General features: G+C 43.8%; 1 protein-coding gene across 3 annotated transcripts in view; it reads right to left on the bottom strand.

The window, feature by feature from the left end:
* The window catches only part of LOC144772892 (acetylserotonin O-methyltransferase-like), a 719,863-nt gene extending 703,363 nt beyond the window's left edge, over positions 1–16,500 (bottom strand). For all 3 annotated transcript variants that reach the window (XM_078657563.1, XM_078657560.1, XM_078657562.1), the window contains exon 1: positions 16,398–16,500. In XM_078657563.1, the coding sequence (XP_078513689.1) occupies positions 16,398–16,478 (81 nt within the window). In that variant the 5' untranslated portion in view covers positions 16,479–16,500. The remainder of the gene's footprint in view (positions 1–16,397) is intronic.
* Positions 16,501–16,831: the final 331 nt, after the last annotated feature.

Genomic DNA, 16,831 nt, shown 5'->3' on the forward strand with positions numbered 1-16,831 from the left:
CACAGATCTGGGTTGAATCCATCATCTTTCTTTAACTCACTTCGCCACCCCAGTTCAGACCCAGCCATATGCAAATCAGTCTTGACCCTGTTCCTCATGGGAGCAATCCAGACTGACCTGCCAAGCCAGGTCTTCCCTGGACTGTAAACAAGCATCCTGGGACCGGTTTCAGGATAACACCCCTCAAAGTAAGCAAGCAACCAACATCTGGGCATACCATGAAAAATTAGGGCATACAAAGCAAGCACAAAAAGATGATGGATGGAGTGCTGAAACTTTTTAGACACTCATCCCCAGTCAGAGAGCTTGGTTAAATCAATGATCATTCTTTAGCTCACTTCGCTATCCCAGTTTTTGCACTTTTGGCCTGCAGTTGCTGTTTCTACCAAGGAAATGACAAAAACTGGAACTTTGCTGAGAAACCTGCTCGAAGAAGACTCTCTAAGGGCTTGTGTGTGCTAGGCTCCTGTTCTGAAAGTCTCAGGGACACAATGATTTCACCTGCAACCCAATGACGAGCACCTGGAATCCTGTGTGGACTCCTGCATTCAAAAGAGCACCAATTCCAGTTCCTGGGCCCTGAGAATTGTGTGGTTGGTCCTGCAACACATAAAAACCCAACTTCAATGCTGACAGTGGCGCCGCAACCTGCAGCGAGACCCGGGACACCGCCTATGAAGTGCACGACGCACTGCCCATCTACACTGCAGCTCCGACTTTCGACACCTGCAATTATCGATCTTTCTGACACCAGCACTCTCACCGTCACCACCAGCGCCTGCATTCCGTTATCGCGGAGTCAATAACCAACAAGGGTGAATTTATGAGTCTTCGACTTCGCATCGCCTCACAGGAACCGATACCTCACGCCAGACTCAACTGACTTCTCCTGTACGGGGCTCGACACTCTGCCTCCTCATGGACATGATGCCTCACCTCCCAATGGCAACAAGGGAACGGGCCTCAACCACAGCACTGATGCCTCACCTCTATGACACAGAGCATCATCCAAAGACTTCGTTGTAAGGTACTGCTGCTTGGGGGTCAGTGTGACCTATTTTGGGTTCCCATGAGGCATAGGGTCAGACTGATTTGCATATAGCCATGTCTGAACTGGGGTGGCAGAGTGGGCTAAAGAACGGTGATGGATCAAACCCAGATCTTTTGACTGGGTGTGAGTGTTTGAATGGTTCAGATGCTCCGTCCATCACCACCCCCTTTTGTACCGCTTTTGGCCGCTATAAGTGCGGCAGGGTATGCTCAGACGTGAGTCCCTTGCTCACCTTTTTTTTTTTTTTTTTGCAGAGTTTTATATAGCGCGAACTAGAACCGAACCGAATCAGTTATCAGAGCGCTTTACATAGCACCAGTTACGTTACTTTGCCACTGGATTCAAGCAAGCCGGGCTGAAGACGGCTGGAATGCCAGAAACCGGTCCTCGGAAGCTTGTTTCCGGTCCAGGGAAGGCATGGCTTGGCAGTTCGGGCTGGACTGTTCCCATGAGGCACAGGGTCAGACTGATTTGCATATAGCCATGTCTGAACTGGGGTGGCAGAGTGGGCTAAAGAACGGTGATGGATCAAACCCAGATCTTTTGACTGGGTGTGAGTGTTTGATTGGTTCAGATGCTCCGTCCATCACCACCCCCTTTTGTACCGCTATTTTGGGTTATTGCCTGTCACAATGTCATAATAGGCCCAGGTGGAGCTATTTGTTTTCTACAAGTTCTATTTATGAGATAACTGTTTTCTAGTCATATTTTAATATGTGAAGGTTGGAATATTTGGTCTTGTTTGGTTTAGATAATGGTACTTTATTTTTCTAAACAGGTGTGGTGTTCATTTCTGGTGTTTTCTCTGCATTACAGTGAGTTTGGTTAAAAATACTTTAAACATTGCCTTTGGGTTAAGCCAGTCTGCTCGTGCCAAGCTACCATGGGGGTGAGCAGGTGTTATCTAAAGTGTGTAGCCCCCTTACCCTGACTAGAAGCAAAGGTGCTTACTTGGACAAAGGTGCATACCTCAGCCAACTATAGACCCCCAGTTCTAACAGTGCTCTTATGTTTATACCTGAGAGACCAGTCACCTGAAGCACAAAAGACAAATAAGAATGTTACTTGAAAGACTTAGACTGAGGGTGCTCTGTGCCTTGCTTGCGAGTATAGACTGCTTCTGGAGAACTGATACTGAATGTCATTTCAGAGCTGTAACTATTAACACACATGATCCGTTGTTTCTCCGGGATATAGTGTGAAGTTGTTGGAAAATTTGTGTTTGGTTATGAAATCACACCCCACCATGTAAGATGCATTGTGTAGTTCACCTTAAAGGGCTTTATAGTCCTCTCTTCCCTACAAGAAGTCTCCAAGGCAAACAGTGGGTACCAAAGAAAGTTAAGTTTTGAGCCTCTTCATCCCCTATACTCTTTGCTAATTTTCCGATAAAGCAGATGATCTTCAGCTCCTCCAGACTTAAGGCAGCGTTCTGCTCTTGCCTTGTTCTTGAAAATAAATCTGGAAGACAAGACCTTTTTCATGCTGAACCCCCACTCCATAGCATGCCTTCAACTGTGGCTAGAATCTGTTCACAGTAGTGATGATGTGGCTCTTGGCCCAGTCTATTGTCAGGCAGGCTTCCCTTTCCTCCTTACTCTTCCCGAATTCGCTTTCTGTTACCCTTCTAACTAGCCATCTGTTTTCTGTACCATTGCCCGATAGCCATGTGAGCAAATTAAATCCTCACATTTTTTCTCTGTTTGATTTTGCCAATAGAAGAGCACAGGTGAGATTACCTGCTAGGTGCACTTGTTGGTCTTACCATCAACTAACAAACTGGTTATTTTTACAGTGCTTGCACGTGTTTATGGTTTATAGTGCTGTGAATAACAAGTGGTCATCATTACCGAACTCACTTAACTGATTTTAAAACTATGAAATGGGCAGTTGGCCCTGCCACTATCACACTTATGACTAGAAGGTTTATAATAATGAGGATGATAAATAGTTTTATATTGTGTGTAATGCCAGAGGTTTGCAGCTGTAGGCGCTGTAATGCCAAGTGTTACACAATTTAATGCTACTCATTTTATCTATGCTGGATGGATGCAGGGCTGAGCTGGTCCTGGTGGAATTCAAGCTGGCGGGTCACACAGTAGTATCAGCAAGGGACACGTAACCTACTGAGCAGACACGCTACCTAGGGTTCATTGTGCAGAAAGACTAGAATCCCACTTGAATAAGACAATTTCTCAGGAAGTACAGTGATATTAAAATCACAAGTCTTCCAAGCCCTCGGGAAGAAAGTGTAATTTATTGTTTTTGGCACTTGATCTAAGTCACTAGTGGCGAATAACCATCTCAAACACACCAGCCGTAAACACAAGAAGCAATCACACTGGCGTTGAGTCGGGTCAGCATCAATATAAAAGAAACAAGACTGCCCCCAGCGAGATCCAACCCCCATCTCACGTCTCAAAAGTTAAACAAGGTGATTACAGATTTAGAATGCAGCGAGGAAATGGTCAGGATTAACAGTAACCCTACCCTGCACGGCCAGAAGCAATGATGCAGGGGTCTTCACTCTTTAATGTGACATAAATGTTCATGCTTGTTTTTTTACCTCACTCAATAGCTATCTAATGCTAAGGCGTTTAATATGTTAACAGTTTCACGAGCAACCCATTCGCTGCCTGCTGAGGAGGGAATTATTTAAAAATCCCATGAATCACATACACATCTATGGGTGCTTTGTTTGGACCCCTGGAATCAGAATTCCCATTACAAATGTGCAAGGCTGAGTTTAGATGAACATTCCCCCCACCACATATGTGCAGATTCCTAGAACCATTAGCAACCCAAACACCACCCCACATTGTTCAAGCCCTCCCTAAAATTCACCAACACAAATGTCACTGGGGGTTCAATATGCATGTTTTATTTGAGATATTTGGACAAGTTTTTGCATATTATAAGGTTGCCTTTCTTTCTAATTATGTTTCATCATGTTAAAACTTGGTAACACAATCCACACAAATACACTCTATGACATTGGAAATAATTCCAATAAGCATAATTTCACTCAATGCCACACACTTCCACGCTACACAATTCAACTCTACCCATTTTCATTCAACACCACATAATTTGACAACAAACTACATATTTCAACTCAACAACACAATTACACAACATACCACATACATCCAAACCACCCCACAGAATTCCACATCATGCCAAAAAATTCAACAGAACACCACATAATTAAAATCTACAACATTCAACTCCACAACACAAAAAGCCATTCCATACAACTGCACTCTGTGACACACAATTACACTACACAAGATTCCAGTACACTCAATACCACATTATTACTATACACATATTTCAACTGCACACCATTCCACTTAATTCCCCTACACAAATCCACTCTACACCACACAATTCCAATCCAACCCACATAATTCCACTCCACAACACATATCCAGTCCACGCCAATTCAAAGCACAAGTGAAAAAGACATTGTCAAATACAGCGAAAATACCTCTCACACATACAAGACCAATTTGCATTGCAAATGCTTGTTTTACTTTCATTCATGCTGCTCTAAGCCATGCTGCTACACAACATTACTTAAAAACATACACAAATAACTCTCTCATGGGCAAACCATATTGACTTTGACAGTGCTTGTTTTAATGGGCACAGGGACAGAAATATAATGCAGGCTGGTGATATGTCAGTAAGTTGGCAGCCTTATTATTGTATGTATGAAATGAAAGAATCACTGTTATGCACTTAGTGCCAGTGAAATGTTTTGAGAACAGATTTGAAATTGATCATTGTATAAAATCCAAAATGTTCATTTTCCTCTCCTGCTTTTTCTCATTGCCTTTTTCTATTTGTCACACTTTAATATTTTCTCTGTTTTGATGTGTTTTAATCTTTTATTTTTTTTTATCTCTGCCATTGTTTCCCTTCTCTGTCATTCTCTCTCCTCGTGTTTTAATTTACAATCTGATTCCATCTCTTGAATTTGTAATTGTAATTTTATCTATATAGCGCTAACTACCCCGGGCGAGGAGTCAGAGCACTTTTCGGCAGGTAGCACACTACTCCAGAACCCAAAAGGATTAGTGGTGGATTGGGGTAGGGAAATATGAGCATAGTATTACTTTTAGTGCTGAAAGGTATGAGTTAATTTGAGGGAAGGACATGTGAGTCTGTTAGTTGGATTGAATAGAGTAATGGAGGGCTAGAGGAGGGAAGCAAATCAGAAGTGTTAATTGGGAGATCATAGTAGTAAGTTGAGGTCTTGGATGAGTAAAGGAGAGATGGAGGAGGGAAAAACCTGTAGTAAGGGATTAGGGATAAAGAATCAAGAGTAAAAAAATTAGGTTTGGAATGAGTCAAAGGAGAGATAACATCAGGGAGAATTTAGTAGGGTTATTTGGGAGATCCTAGTAGTAAACTGATGTTTGGGGTGAGCAAGGAGTTGTAGAAGAGGTCCTCCTGGCTGCCCACAGCCCAGCATAATGTCATCAGGGGCAGGGATGTTGTGCACCAAGAGATGAATGAGGCTTGTAGGGCTGTGTAGCTGTATCTTTTTCCTTGCACTCAATAGAAGTGTATCCAAAACAACCAACCATGTGTGGCTTAAGAGAAAACTGTTTGTTGTGCATTGGACTCATTTCACACACTTACTACTTATTTACGAAACTACCAATATCATACTCCTTGGATGGAAGGTGGACTAGCAAGAAAGGACTGCTTACAAAATAAAATTTAATAACACACAAAGCACTTAATAAGTTCAGGAGGCAACTGCTGAATATAAATTGATAAACTCTAATTGTGATTCTTGAATTCTCAACACAGGGTGGTAGTCCACTACGGAGGCTATGATCCTACACTATGCTTTAAACATGTGTGTCTATGTACTTTGTTCACATCACCATCAAAATAACCTTTATAGTACAGGTTAACTTCTATGCATGTTACTATTAAAACAAATGCTAGAAATTTAGGCTTAGTAATGACAACTGATATATTTTTTAAGTGGCCGAATAAATGTTGTTGTAGTCTTTAACCATATGGGATTAGCCATGTAGCCTGTTTCATGATAAAAAATAGAAACAACATAACAGTGAAACTGTAGAACGATGTGGGAGGCTGTGGTTAAACAGTGTGTCATATTTCCATAAATAATTACATTTGGATTGGTGGCTCCTTTGAACATCATATGATTGGACCATGTTTGGGTCCAACACTACTGTTTAATGCCATTTATTGCATTTTTTCTTCAAACTGGAAAATGCAGGTGTTTGCGGTATCAGATCCACCTACCACTTGCCCATCAGTAAATATGAACCCTGAACAGAATAAACAAACATAAAACAATGCATTAGACACAAGGTCCCGCAACAGGATGATATTTATTTTTTTAAGAGTAAGAAGCTGGTCTATGTGAAAGTCTCAAGAGTAACCAGCTGTTATGCTTTACCACTGCCAGCATTCAGGTCGTGTCTAGACACAGCCAGCCACGGCCGGTGGTAGGTGTAACTGCAGGGCGGTGACGTAGGGAGGGGGAGGGGCAGGGTGGGGGGTTGTAATGTATGGATTACGGACTTTAACAGGTAAGTAAACATATAAATAAATAAAACGAATTTCGTTGTGTGCACTGCATCACCAAATGCGATGCAGTGCGCGCAACGAAATTCGCCTCTCGTCCACCTGGGCATTATCACTATTGACCATGAATCTGGCTGGTTGCAAATGTCAAAATGGCACAGTTTCATAAATAGCATTCTCATAATTCAATTGTACTGATAGAAAGGATTGGTGGAGGGAATCAAAAGGGTTTGCTGTTCATTTCATCCAAGAAATCTAACCCTGATTAGGGTGGTTGATATAAGAAAAGGGTGTTAATCTTTAACCACAAAACAGTACTTATCCAGTTTAGTACTTTAGAGGAGCCCTACACAGGAGCACAGCTGAGCGGCCGGGTATTCTGTGCCTTTTTAGATCGAGCCTGGGTAGCACATGCGCTGCTCTGAGAGCCATACTGTATTGGAGTATGTACTTGAAGCCCCGCCCACTCTCTGCCGATATTTGTCATTGGCTTGTGTCATTGTTCTTCATAAATGCTGGCTTCTAAGTCGCTATTAGGCTTGTTAGTCCCTCCTTAGTTTTGCCTTGTCTTCATTTGCAACCCATGAGGAATGGCCCTTTTACTTTGGGTGTTCCTTAGTTTGTAAGCACTATTTTCTTTAATGAGTTTCTCTTACTACAGGGGAGTCTCTTATCCGCAATTGTGACCACCGGCTTGTTTATTTAACTCGTAGCAAATGGGGAGCTCTTCAGCGGCCATAGGAGACAAAAGACATTTGGAATGCAATAGGTCTTGCATTTGCAGTAGTTTAAGCTATTGGCATTTTAAATTACATCGCCTTTTATTAATTTTTTAAAAACCAAAACACTAATAAAAGGCATTGTCATTTATAATGCCAATAGCTCAAACGTGCGTAAATGCAAAACCTATTGCATTGCAGATGTTTGTTAACCCCTTCGCTGCGGCGGCAATTCCGCCGCAGTGCTAGGGGGAGGGGGTCAGCGCAGCGCTCCCATGCTCGTGACGGAACTGCTTCATCACGAGCCTTGGGCGCGCTGTGCTTGTGACGGAGCGGTTCCGTCACAGCCCCGCCCGCTCAATGGAATGCGCCACGCAGGCGCGAAATCAGTGCCGCGCAGGCGCGCCAAGCGGGCCGTGACCGAACCGCTCCTTCACCTGCACAGCGCGACCGAGGCTGGTGACGGAGCGGTTCCGTCACCAGCATGGGAGGGGTTAAAACAAGTACCAAGCGCACTTGAATCATGAAAAAAACTTGCATTGTCACCTGTTGGCCTGTGACAGAAAGCTTGTATGTAGTACATGCAGATGCATGCTGTTTTTATTAACCGGGTGTGCATACAAGCAAATGCGCCTGCTTCGGTATTAGCTAGGAAAGCAGAGGGCAAATATGCCTACTTCTACCCATCACAGGCACTTTGACTATATACACATTTGATAACTACAAAGTATTAATGGCTATTGCCAACTGATACAAGACTCAAATATAGAACATCAAGTCTATAAAGCTTCCTCCAGACTCATACGCAAGGCAGGATTCACATGACTGTGCCAAATAAATTGCAACAACCCTCACCCCTTTCTACACAAGGGATGGGATGCATTATGACAACAAGGATGCAGAGGTACAAATAGTGCCAGCAGTCAATTTACCGGCTTGTACAATGCCCTTGCAAGCACAACTCTCTAGTGTCTCCATCCATAGCAAAATCACATCACCAGCCTTATCATGACAGCTCCACCACACTTTATAATCACACTCTTCAAGCTCAATTTTTTTCACCTTTTATAAACCATAATCTTACAGAACTGCAAGATAATTTTAAACTAGGCATGCTTTGCATCAGCGGTAAATGGAAATCAATAAATACACACACACTAGCCCACATTGCCAACCGTCCTTGTAAAAGACAAGCATGGTTTACAAGATACTTGTTAAAAATGTGAATGTAAAATCCATGTAATAAGAGTTTATTTATATAATTTGATTATTAACTGCGCGTCCATACAGTGTCGCATCTCTTCGTTTTCTCATCGAAAATATACTACATTATTTCACTGCGTGCATGACTCCCTTGAAAACGTATTCCATTCCGTTACATTTTTCATTTATTTCACGTTTTTTAGGACTCGCCTACTCAGCACGCATGCGCTGCTTAGGAGAGAGACCTGTAGCCAGCAACGCATGCACATTTTGGCGATTTCCATCTTCGGGGTCCAGCAGAGGGTCGCCTTAGGTATACTGAGGGTGCCGAGCGTTGAGGGCGGTGTGCCGATTACGCCTCCACCCCCCTCCTGTGACCCATGGTGTGCATTTATCACACTATCAAAGTGCAGAAACCGTAAAATCGGAAGCCTCCTAAACCAGGAGTTATTAGAAAGACAGTTTTTCTTTCTAATTTTTTGCACTTTTTCATTAATTATTTTCACTTTCACGTCCCTAGGTTAGGGTGGACCTTAGCGAGTCCATGCCGCCAGGGTTTATTCACACAAAGTCCTGAAGAATGCCAGGTAAATTCACACCGTTTCGTGGCTGAAACATGTCGACTGACTTAAGGAAACTACCACTTGAATAATTGTGGACGCATTTCCGACACATCATTTTATTGATAAGTCCTTAGTGATCCTAATAAAATTGTTTTGATACACTACAGACTGATTTTAAACCTCACATCACTCACTTAATATTCCTTGCACATCACTGTCCTTACCCACTACCCGCTCCGCAGTAGTTCTGGCGTTGCAGCACACAGAGGGGATGCTAGATTCCCTCTGTGGGGCCCGATGATGAAGCATGTCATCACTAGGTGGTGAGTGAGGGCTTTCTTTCAAAAAAACGCCTTAAGTGAAGTCGTTCCTTGCTCCATATTGATGGTCTCCTATCCTTCCTTGGAATACTCTTGTTTTGTTTATGAGATTGACACTGGGGTGCGAGAGTATCCCACTACCCTGTCTCTCTTTTTGTTGTGATATGAGGTACAAATAGTGCCAGCAGTCAATTTACCGGCTTGTACAATGCCCTTGCAAGCACAACTCTCTAGTGTCTCCATCCATAGCAAAATCACATCACCAGCCTTATCATGACAGCTCCACCACACTTTATAATCACACTCTTCAAGCTCAATTTTTTTCACCTTTTATAAACCATAATCTTACAGAACTGCAAGATAATTTTAAACTAGGCATGCTTTGCATCAGCGGTAAATGGAAATCAATAAATACACACACACTAGCCCACATTGCCAACCGTCCTTGTAAAAGACAAGCATGGTTTACAAGATACTTGTTAAAAATGTGAATGTAAAATCCATGTAATAAGAGTTTATTTATATAATTTGATTATTAACTGCGCGTCCATACAGTGTCGCATCTCTTCGTTTTCTCATCGAAAATATACTACATTATTTCACTGCGTGCATGACTCCCTTGAAAACGTATTCCATTCCGTTACATTTTTCATTTATTTCACGTTTTTTAGGACTCGCCTACTCAGCACGCATGCGCTGCTTAGGAGAGAGACCTGTAGCCAGCAACGCATGCACATTTTGGCGATTTCCTTGCGGGAGCGTACAGCGCCAAATGGTCGCACGCTCCCGCAAGGGAATCGCGCAGGCCCCCTCCCCTTGCTGCCTTGCTGAAGACTAGCATCCCCTCAGCCGGAACAGCGAGTGACACAGATGTGAATGTGTTTCCACTTCCGCTGGCCAGCTCTCCTCACCTCTTCTTGAGGGGCCGACCTCCACTACTTCCTTAGTTGCAGCTGAGACCCAGCGGTTGCAGTTTGAGGGGAAGCCCCCGCCTCCAAACTAAATAATATAAATGTAAGGCCACGAGAATTTATAGCGCTCAGTATTATTATTTTTATGTAAAGCGCTTTTTCGCAGAGTATCCTCCTGCCGGCAATGCATAATTTTAAACTTTGTATCGTAAGCGCCTGGGCATGTCACATGATGGGAATGTCACGTGACTTGTCTCGGCACGTACGATTTTAAAAATGCAACAATTTGAATTTGAATTTAAGCCAGCAAGGCTTTTTCTCGGAAAGTGCTAAAATATTTCTCCATTCCTGGCTACGCTTTTACTTGTGAAACCGCTTCCGTTTTCTTATCGCTTGTACCGTTAGCTCCAATAATTCTTCATGTCTCTGCGCTAGTAAAAATAGAATTATTATAGCATGTACACAGCTCTTAGTACCCCCGACGAGGCGTTGAAGCACTTTGCAATGAATAGCAGTGCACGCTACTACAGAGCCCAAAGTTAGTGGCGATTGTTTCAACAGCAAAACTGTCTACACTTTAGTTTGTTACATTTGCTCTTAATTGTATTCTGGACAATGTAGTCTTATTTAAGTGGGGATGAAGAAATACATCAAACGCGTTGCCATTGTAATTTAATAATATTACAAGTCATTTTCAAGGAAGATGCTATTAACAGTATTTTGCACTTAAATCGGTATTTGCTGGCAAGGGGAAATGCGTGTTCTTTGACTACTTAGTTTTCCCATAGATTTCTGGACAACTGAGTGCTTTTGCAATTTTATAGGATGAAATGTTACATAATCCAGATTGCATGTGTTTGCGCCCCTCAGTGAAAGTTTATTGCACAGCGCTCATGTTTTTCCAGCAGCACCTTGTTCGAGTAGATATTCCGATCCGGGTTTTTCTTTGCATTCTGGGACTTGTAGCTCTGATTTTATAATGAAATAAACCGATGCTGGACTCCAGCATGCGCCTCGCAATCCTTGAGAGCTCTGGTATTTGCTAAAATGTATTCTGGGCTGTAACTTGTAACCGATTATTAACAGTAACAAATTGTGCTGGGTCACGTGATTCTGGTCACCAGTCTCATTGTTGGTTGGTTGAGTCTTGGTTGCAGTGTTCTCTACTTGTTGATCCTTAGTATGTTCTAAGGTGAGTTGGTTTACACAGTTGGCGATATGATTGGTCATGTATAACTCTGAGTGTTTACATTAGTGTCAGCAAGTTTTATTTTGTGATGAGTTGTTTTTCAGTTGTATCCATTTCTTTATGGAATGTCCTTCTTGTTGAGCGTTAAGAGCTGTCCGTCCAACACGTAGGTCCTGGCAGTAGGGTTACTTAATGGTATTGTAGTGTTCCGCTCAGTACAAAAATGAGGAAATTCACCTAACAGTGACTCTGTGAAGATGTATATATAGAAACATTTAGCTGTGGGTCCATAAGTGATGTCTCCATAAGTAAATGAGAAGTTGTTGGGCTCATGTAAACACTAGAATATGAACAGACGTTTTACTTTTGGATCTGTCTGCTCTTTTTTCCAGATTCTTGACGTTACTAAGTAGTCATTTTTAAGTGGGGCCACAAGGGGTTGCAGATAACGTTTGAAGAACCACCTATTATAGGCAATTGCATAGCGAGTGTCCATTGAATTTATATAAACTTACACACACACCAATGTATATAACATTTAAGCAACCATTCATCATGAAAGGTCAGTGAACAGAGATTTATGGCGGCATCAGATTCACATAGTCATTTTCCGTGCATGTGGAAAACCCCTATTCTTTATATAACTTTTTTACAGTTTGTTAGGAATGCTTTACAGATGTATGGTCTGTCTATAGAGAACCTTCTAAAAAGCGCTGCATATATAGTTATTAATCATTACATTGTCAGTTACAAATGGATGAACAGCACAAAGATTGTTTTTACATATTATGCAGGGCAACTAGAATTATGCGGCAGAGGAGGACTCCGTTGTGCAGGAGGGCTGACTAAATTTTTTGTCCAGAAAAGCCATATTCGCATGTAAATTCAGGACATTCTGTGATAGTATTACTTTGTTTTGTCATTTCTACTCATGGTGATACTGGCTAGGAATATATGTCCCCATATGAGTACTAATTTAACACACATATACAACAATAAGCAACTGCAATATGACCAGTCAACGTTTGATTATCGCCAAAGGCCAGCACAGTGGTTTGCATTACCATAACAATATGTACCTCCATCCTGGTCCCATATATCTTTGACTGCTGTACTGTTGAGCCCGGTGGATTTTCTGTGCACCTTTGCTACTGTGCTAATGTGCCTGTGATGCCTCTTCTGCTCACTGCTAACATCCTATCCTCTTTTCCACTATTGAGATGCACCTCTACAACAGAACTTCTCATACAGGTGGTTAGCCAAGGAAAACATATTTAGGTAAATCTGCAGAACAGGGGCAATACAGGAATAGATCCACATGGCTTCAACGTTAACCGTCAACTGTCCATATTCCAACGGCGTATTATCTTCCACCACCTTAACACCATTTCACATTCTAAACACCTTTCCATTCTCATTCAGCAAAAAGATAACTCAGAGTCCCCCAGGGTTCCATTCTGTCCCAGTAGCCTTTAACTTCTACCAGGAGCCCCTTGGGATTCTAATTGCTGATAATGCCATCAAAATGTATGAACCTACTAATTACACACAACTCTACTTGAAACTCTCCTTCGCTCCAGGCATCCAATGCCTGAAACACTTCTGCACCTCACCTAGACCTAGATGTCCAGCACGTACTTGAAGCTCAGCCCAACTAATACAGAATCCCTACTATTTATTGCAAGCAAGAACTAGCACAAACATTGCTTAATAACACAAAAACCAAGATGGCCAGGTTCTATACTAAAGAAAGTAAAACCGGTCCTTGCATACAGTGACTTCAGAACTGCTGTTCAAGCCCTTGTACTCTTGTAGACGGACATTGGCGATGCTGTGTTCCACAGTCTCCCAAGACTGACCCCCTTAACCCCTTCCGTGCTGGGCATATTCCCCCGCTGTGCTGGGGGGAGGGGGGCGCGCGCAGCCCCCCGGTGCTCATGACGAGCTGTCATGACCACACCCGTTTCATTAGAACGCTCGCACAGCAGGGGAATTTGCCCAGCGTGCAAGCGTTCTAACGGTCATGACAAGCTCAGCTCGTCATGAGCACGCGAGCACCGTGGCTCATGACGAGCTGAGCTCGTCATGAGCATCCAAGGTGTTAAGGTCATCCTTCACACCATAGCATGCTTCATCATGGCCCTGAAAAAATACCCACATTACCCATGTCCTGATGGAACGCAAGAGGCTCCCTTTGCTATCCTATACCATCTTCAAAATCAGCTGCTTCATTAAACAAGCATTGGTATAGCCAATAGGTCTCGCCTTTGGGACCTTATAAGTGTTTAGCTGTGCAACAGTTGATGTTGCACCAAGGATATTGTGCTGCATAATTAAATACTTATAAGGTCCCAAAGGCCAGATCTATTGGCTATGCCAATGCTTGTTTCTTTGTGCTACTCGCGTTTCCTTCCTTTCTCTTCTTGAGCAGCATTGACTTCAATATTAAAGAAACGTGGAGCCTGAGCTCAGTCAGGTATCCAGGGAGGCCATCGTGTATCCAGGGCCGTTTCTGCCATTAGGCAGGACTAGGCGGCCGCCTAGGGCGGCAAAATGTTGAGTGCGGCATTTTTTTGTAATCATGTGGTCTGGACTCAACTCAGTGCACTGTGCACATGCACTGACTGTGCAAGTTAAGCGAAGCCGAAGCGCACCTCTGGCCACCACACCAGGCCTGCTGATGTTTGCATTTGCTGATGCTTGTTGTTGTTGTGTTGCGTTCAGGTTAGTTAGCCGAGGGGCGCACACCCTAGGATTATTATGGCGTGTGAGGGTTAGAAGAGCGGGGTGCGGGTCTGCGGGACCTCAGTGGGTCCCCAGGGCCGTCAATCTTGAGCGCTACCAATGACGGCCCTGGGCAACATTCTTGGCCAATCCACGAGCAGTGCTTTGGCCAGGGAGGGCAGGGCAGGCCAGTGACGGTGACGCGCGGTGCACCAGTGCCATCTGCCACCTTCTCTCTCGGCGCGCGCGGGGGACGGGACGGACTGTGTGTGTCGGCTGGCCTGGCGCGCTGCTCCCCCGGCCTTTGCCCATAATAATTTTAATAACTAATTACTGGTCTGCAGCTGCCACCTGACCTGCCAGTGCCACACGGAGTCTCCGGTCCCGACTCCGTCTCCCGCCGGCCCGCTCTCCCCAGCACAGCAGCACCACGAGCCAAAACAGCATGGCCGTGGTCAGGCCAGAGGCCTGGCCGTGTGGTGGTCGTGTCGCAGCAGGTCGTGAGTGACTTGAGCAGCCAGTCAATCAGAGACAGTGCACGCACCGCCGGTGAGTCAGTCAGAAGGCCGCTGGGCCTGGCTGCGAAAATAAATATAAATATAAATATTTTGGATCGGAATCGGATGCATTTGCATGAAATGAATGAATCATCATGTGTTAATTTATTATGTGTAATAATGATAATGTTCATCACTGTCCGAGTCAGGCAGGCCTAATGTTGTAAATGAGGCGGAGGCGGGCGGCCCCCGGGTGACGGGTGAGGTCAGGTGAATCATTCATCAATACAATCATTATTATCTGTTATCTCCGGGCCGAGCCCGTCCTCACGGTCGGCTGGAGAGTGGTGGCGCAAAAACACACACTGTCACTGAGCTGAGCAGGAGCTGGTGGTTGGGTAGCAGGCCAGGCAGGCAGGCAGCACTGTGAGGGGTGAGGTGACCGGTACGCCCTTTGCCCGATACTCTGAGTGAGGACGGTTTGGATGGTGGTGGCGAGGGCGGGGCTGGTCTGGAAGCACACACACGAAGAGAGTGTGCTGTACTCCGCGCTGGTACGGGTTTCTCCATCTGCACCGGGTTTTACTGTCCAATAGAAAAACACACATCCACCTTTCATTCAAATCGTGCCTTAGAAAATGCAGAGCTGTTGCACACGATCTACCATGACTTATTGGATGCAATAAACACAACGGTAATACCATGCTGACTCCCAACCCATTTAATTTAACCAATTTAACGCGGGTGCTTAGTAAAGTTTTAAAGAAAAAAATGTTTTGGGAAATGTACAGCAAGCTTTTCTATTTTAACGAAGTTCTTGCATGACTTCCTGTTTAAAATTTTGATAATTTCGACGTTTACACTTTGCATGGTGTCACCCTAAAACACATCACTGTAAACTGCTCAGAACACAACATGGAGAGTTCAAGCTACCCGTTTTCTTTCTAAGTGTACTTGTGACATGTGGTTTAAATTATCAGAATATACAGGGCCCGGCCTGAGAATATACCATATAATATAGTATGTTTATTTCATAATCTAGATGTATGCATCATAAAATTGTGTGCACAGTGCAGAACTTAAGAGCAGAGGACCCCTTACCTATAAAAATGTGTACACATGTTTAAAAAGTTAATACAAGTTCTTTTATATCTAATGCATTTATTCTTCTAGCCTGGATGACGGGGGAGAGAGTGATGGTAGAAAAAGGGAGGGGAGGGGGGGGGGCGGCATTTTTCAATTCTCGCCTAGGGCGGCACAACACCTAGAAACGGCCCTGCGTGTATCCCCGCACTCAGCCGAGCAGAAAACGATTGCTTCTGTCTGATCTGCCCGGGCTGAGTGTATTCTCCGAAGAGAGGCGAAGAGCAGGGGATACACGATGCCACGGAGATACCAGATATTACACAACACCTGTTAGCTAGTAGGAACTTGTGTTAGTCGCAGGACCTTTAGGACGAATACACAGTTCCTATCAGTCTTTTGCTTTATAAATTTCAGCTGCTGATTTAAAGAGATATTAATTACCCTTTTTGCTATTTTTCTCAATGTTTCTACTTTCTGACGGTATTGGTTAAGAGAAGTCATTTCTAAAGTAAATCGATATGTTACATTTACTTCTCGCGAAGACTAGAGTTTCCTACCTTAGAGGCAATAAATCCATCTCTGTATTGGAGGAGCAGCCTGGGATACTGCAGGTCTTCGGAAGAGCTCTTGATGTCCATGTCTGATCGATTTGTGTCTGAGGGATTCTTGTGGTGGGTAAACTCACTGCTTCTGCTTCAACAATTACAGGGCGAGGACTCCGATCGAAAAGCTCGTGTTACGCCTCTCATGGCCTAGTGCCAGGGGCCGCCGCCAAGCCCTTACTTTTGAGCTGAGACTGAGCGTGTTAAATATGACTGAGCAACCATATAGGACCTGCAGCACAAATTATAATTCTTTAACTAGCGCTCATTATACCGTTTGCAAAAGGAAGGATGAAAGTATAATCTCAGGAAAGATTGAGAATTGCAACACGCACGGAGCACACAACTCAACCTACTGAGCTATAATCGTTGGTTTTGAAAAGTCGGTG

This window comes from Lissotriton helveticus, chromosome 8 (assembly GCF_964261635.1).
Source record: "Lissotriton helveticus chromosome 8, aLisHel1.1, whole genome shotgun sequence".
NCBI lineage: Eukaryota > Metazoa > Chordata > Amphibia > Caudata > Salamandridae > Lissotriton > Lissotriton helveticus.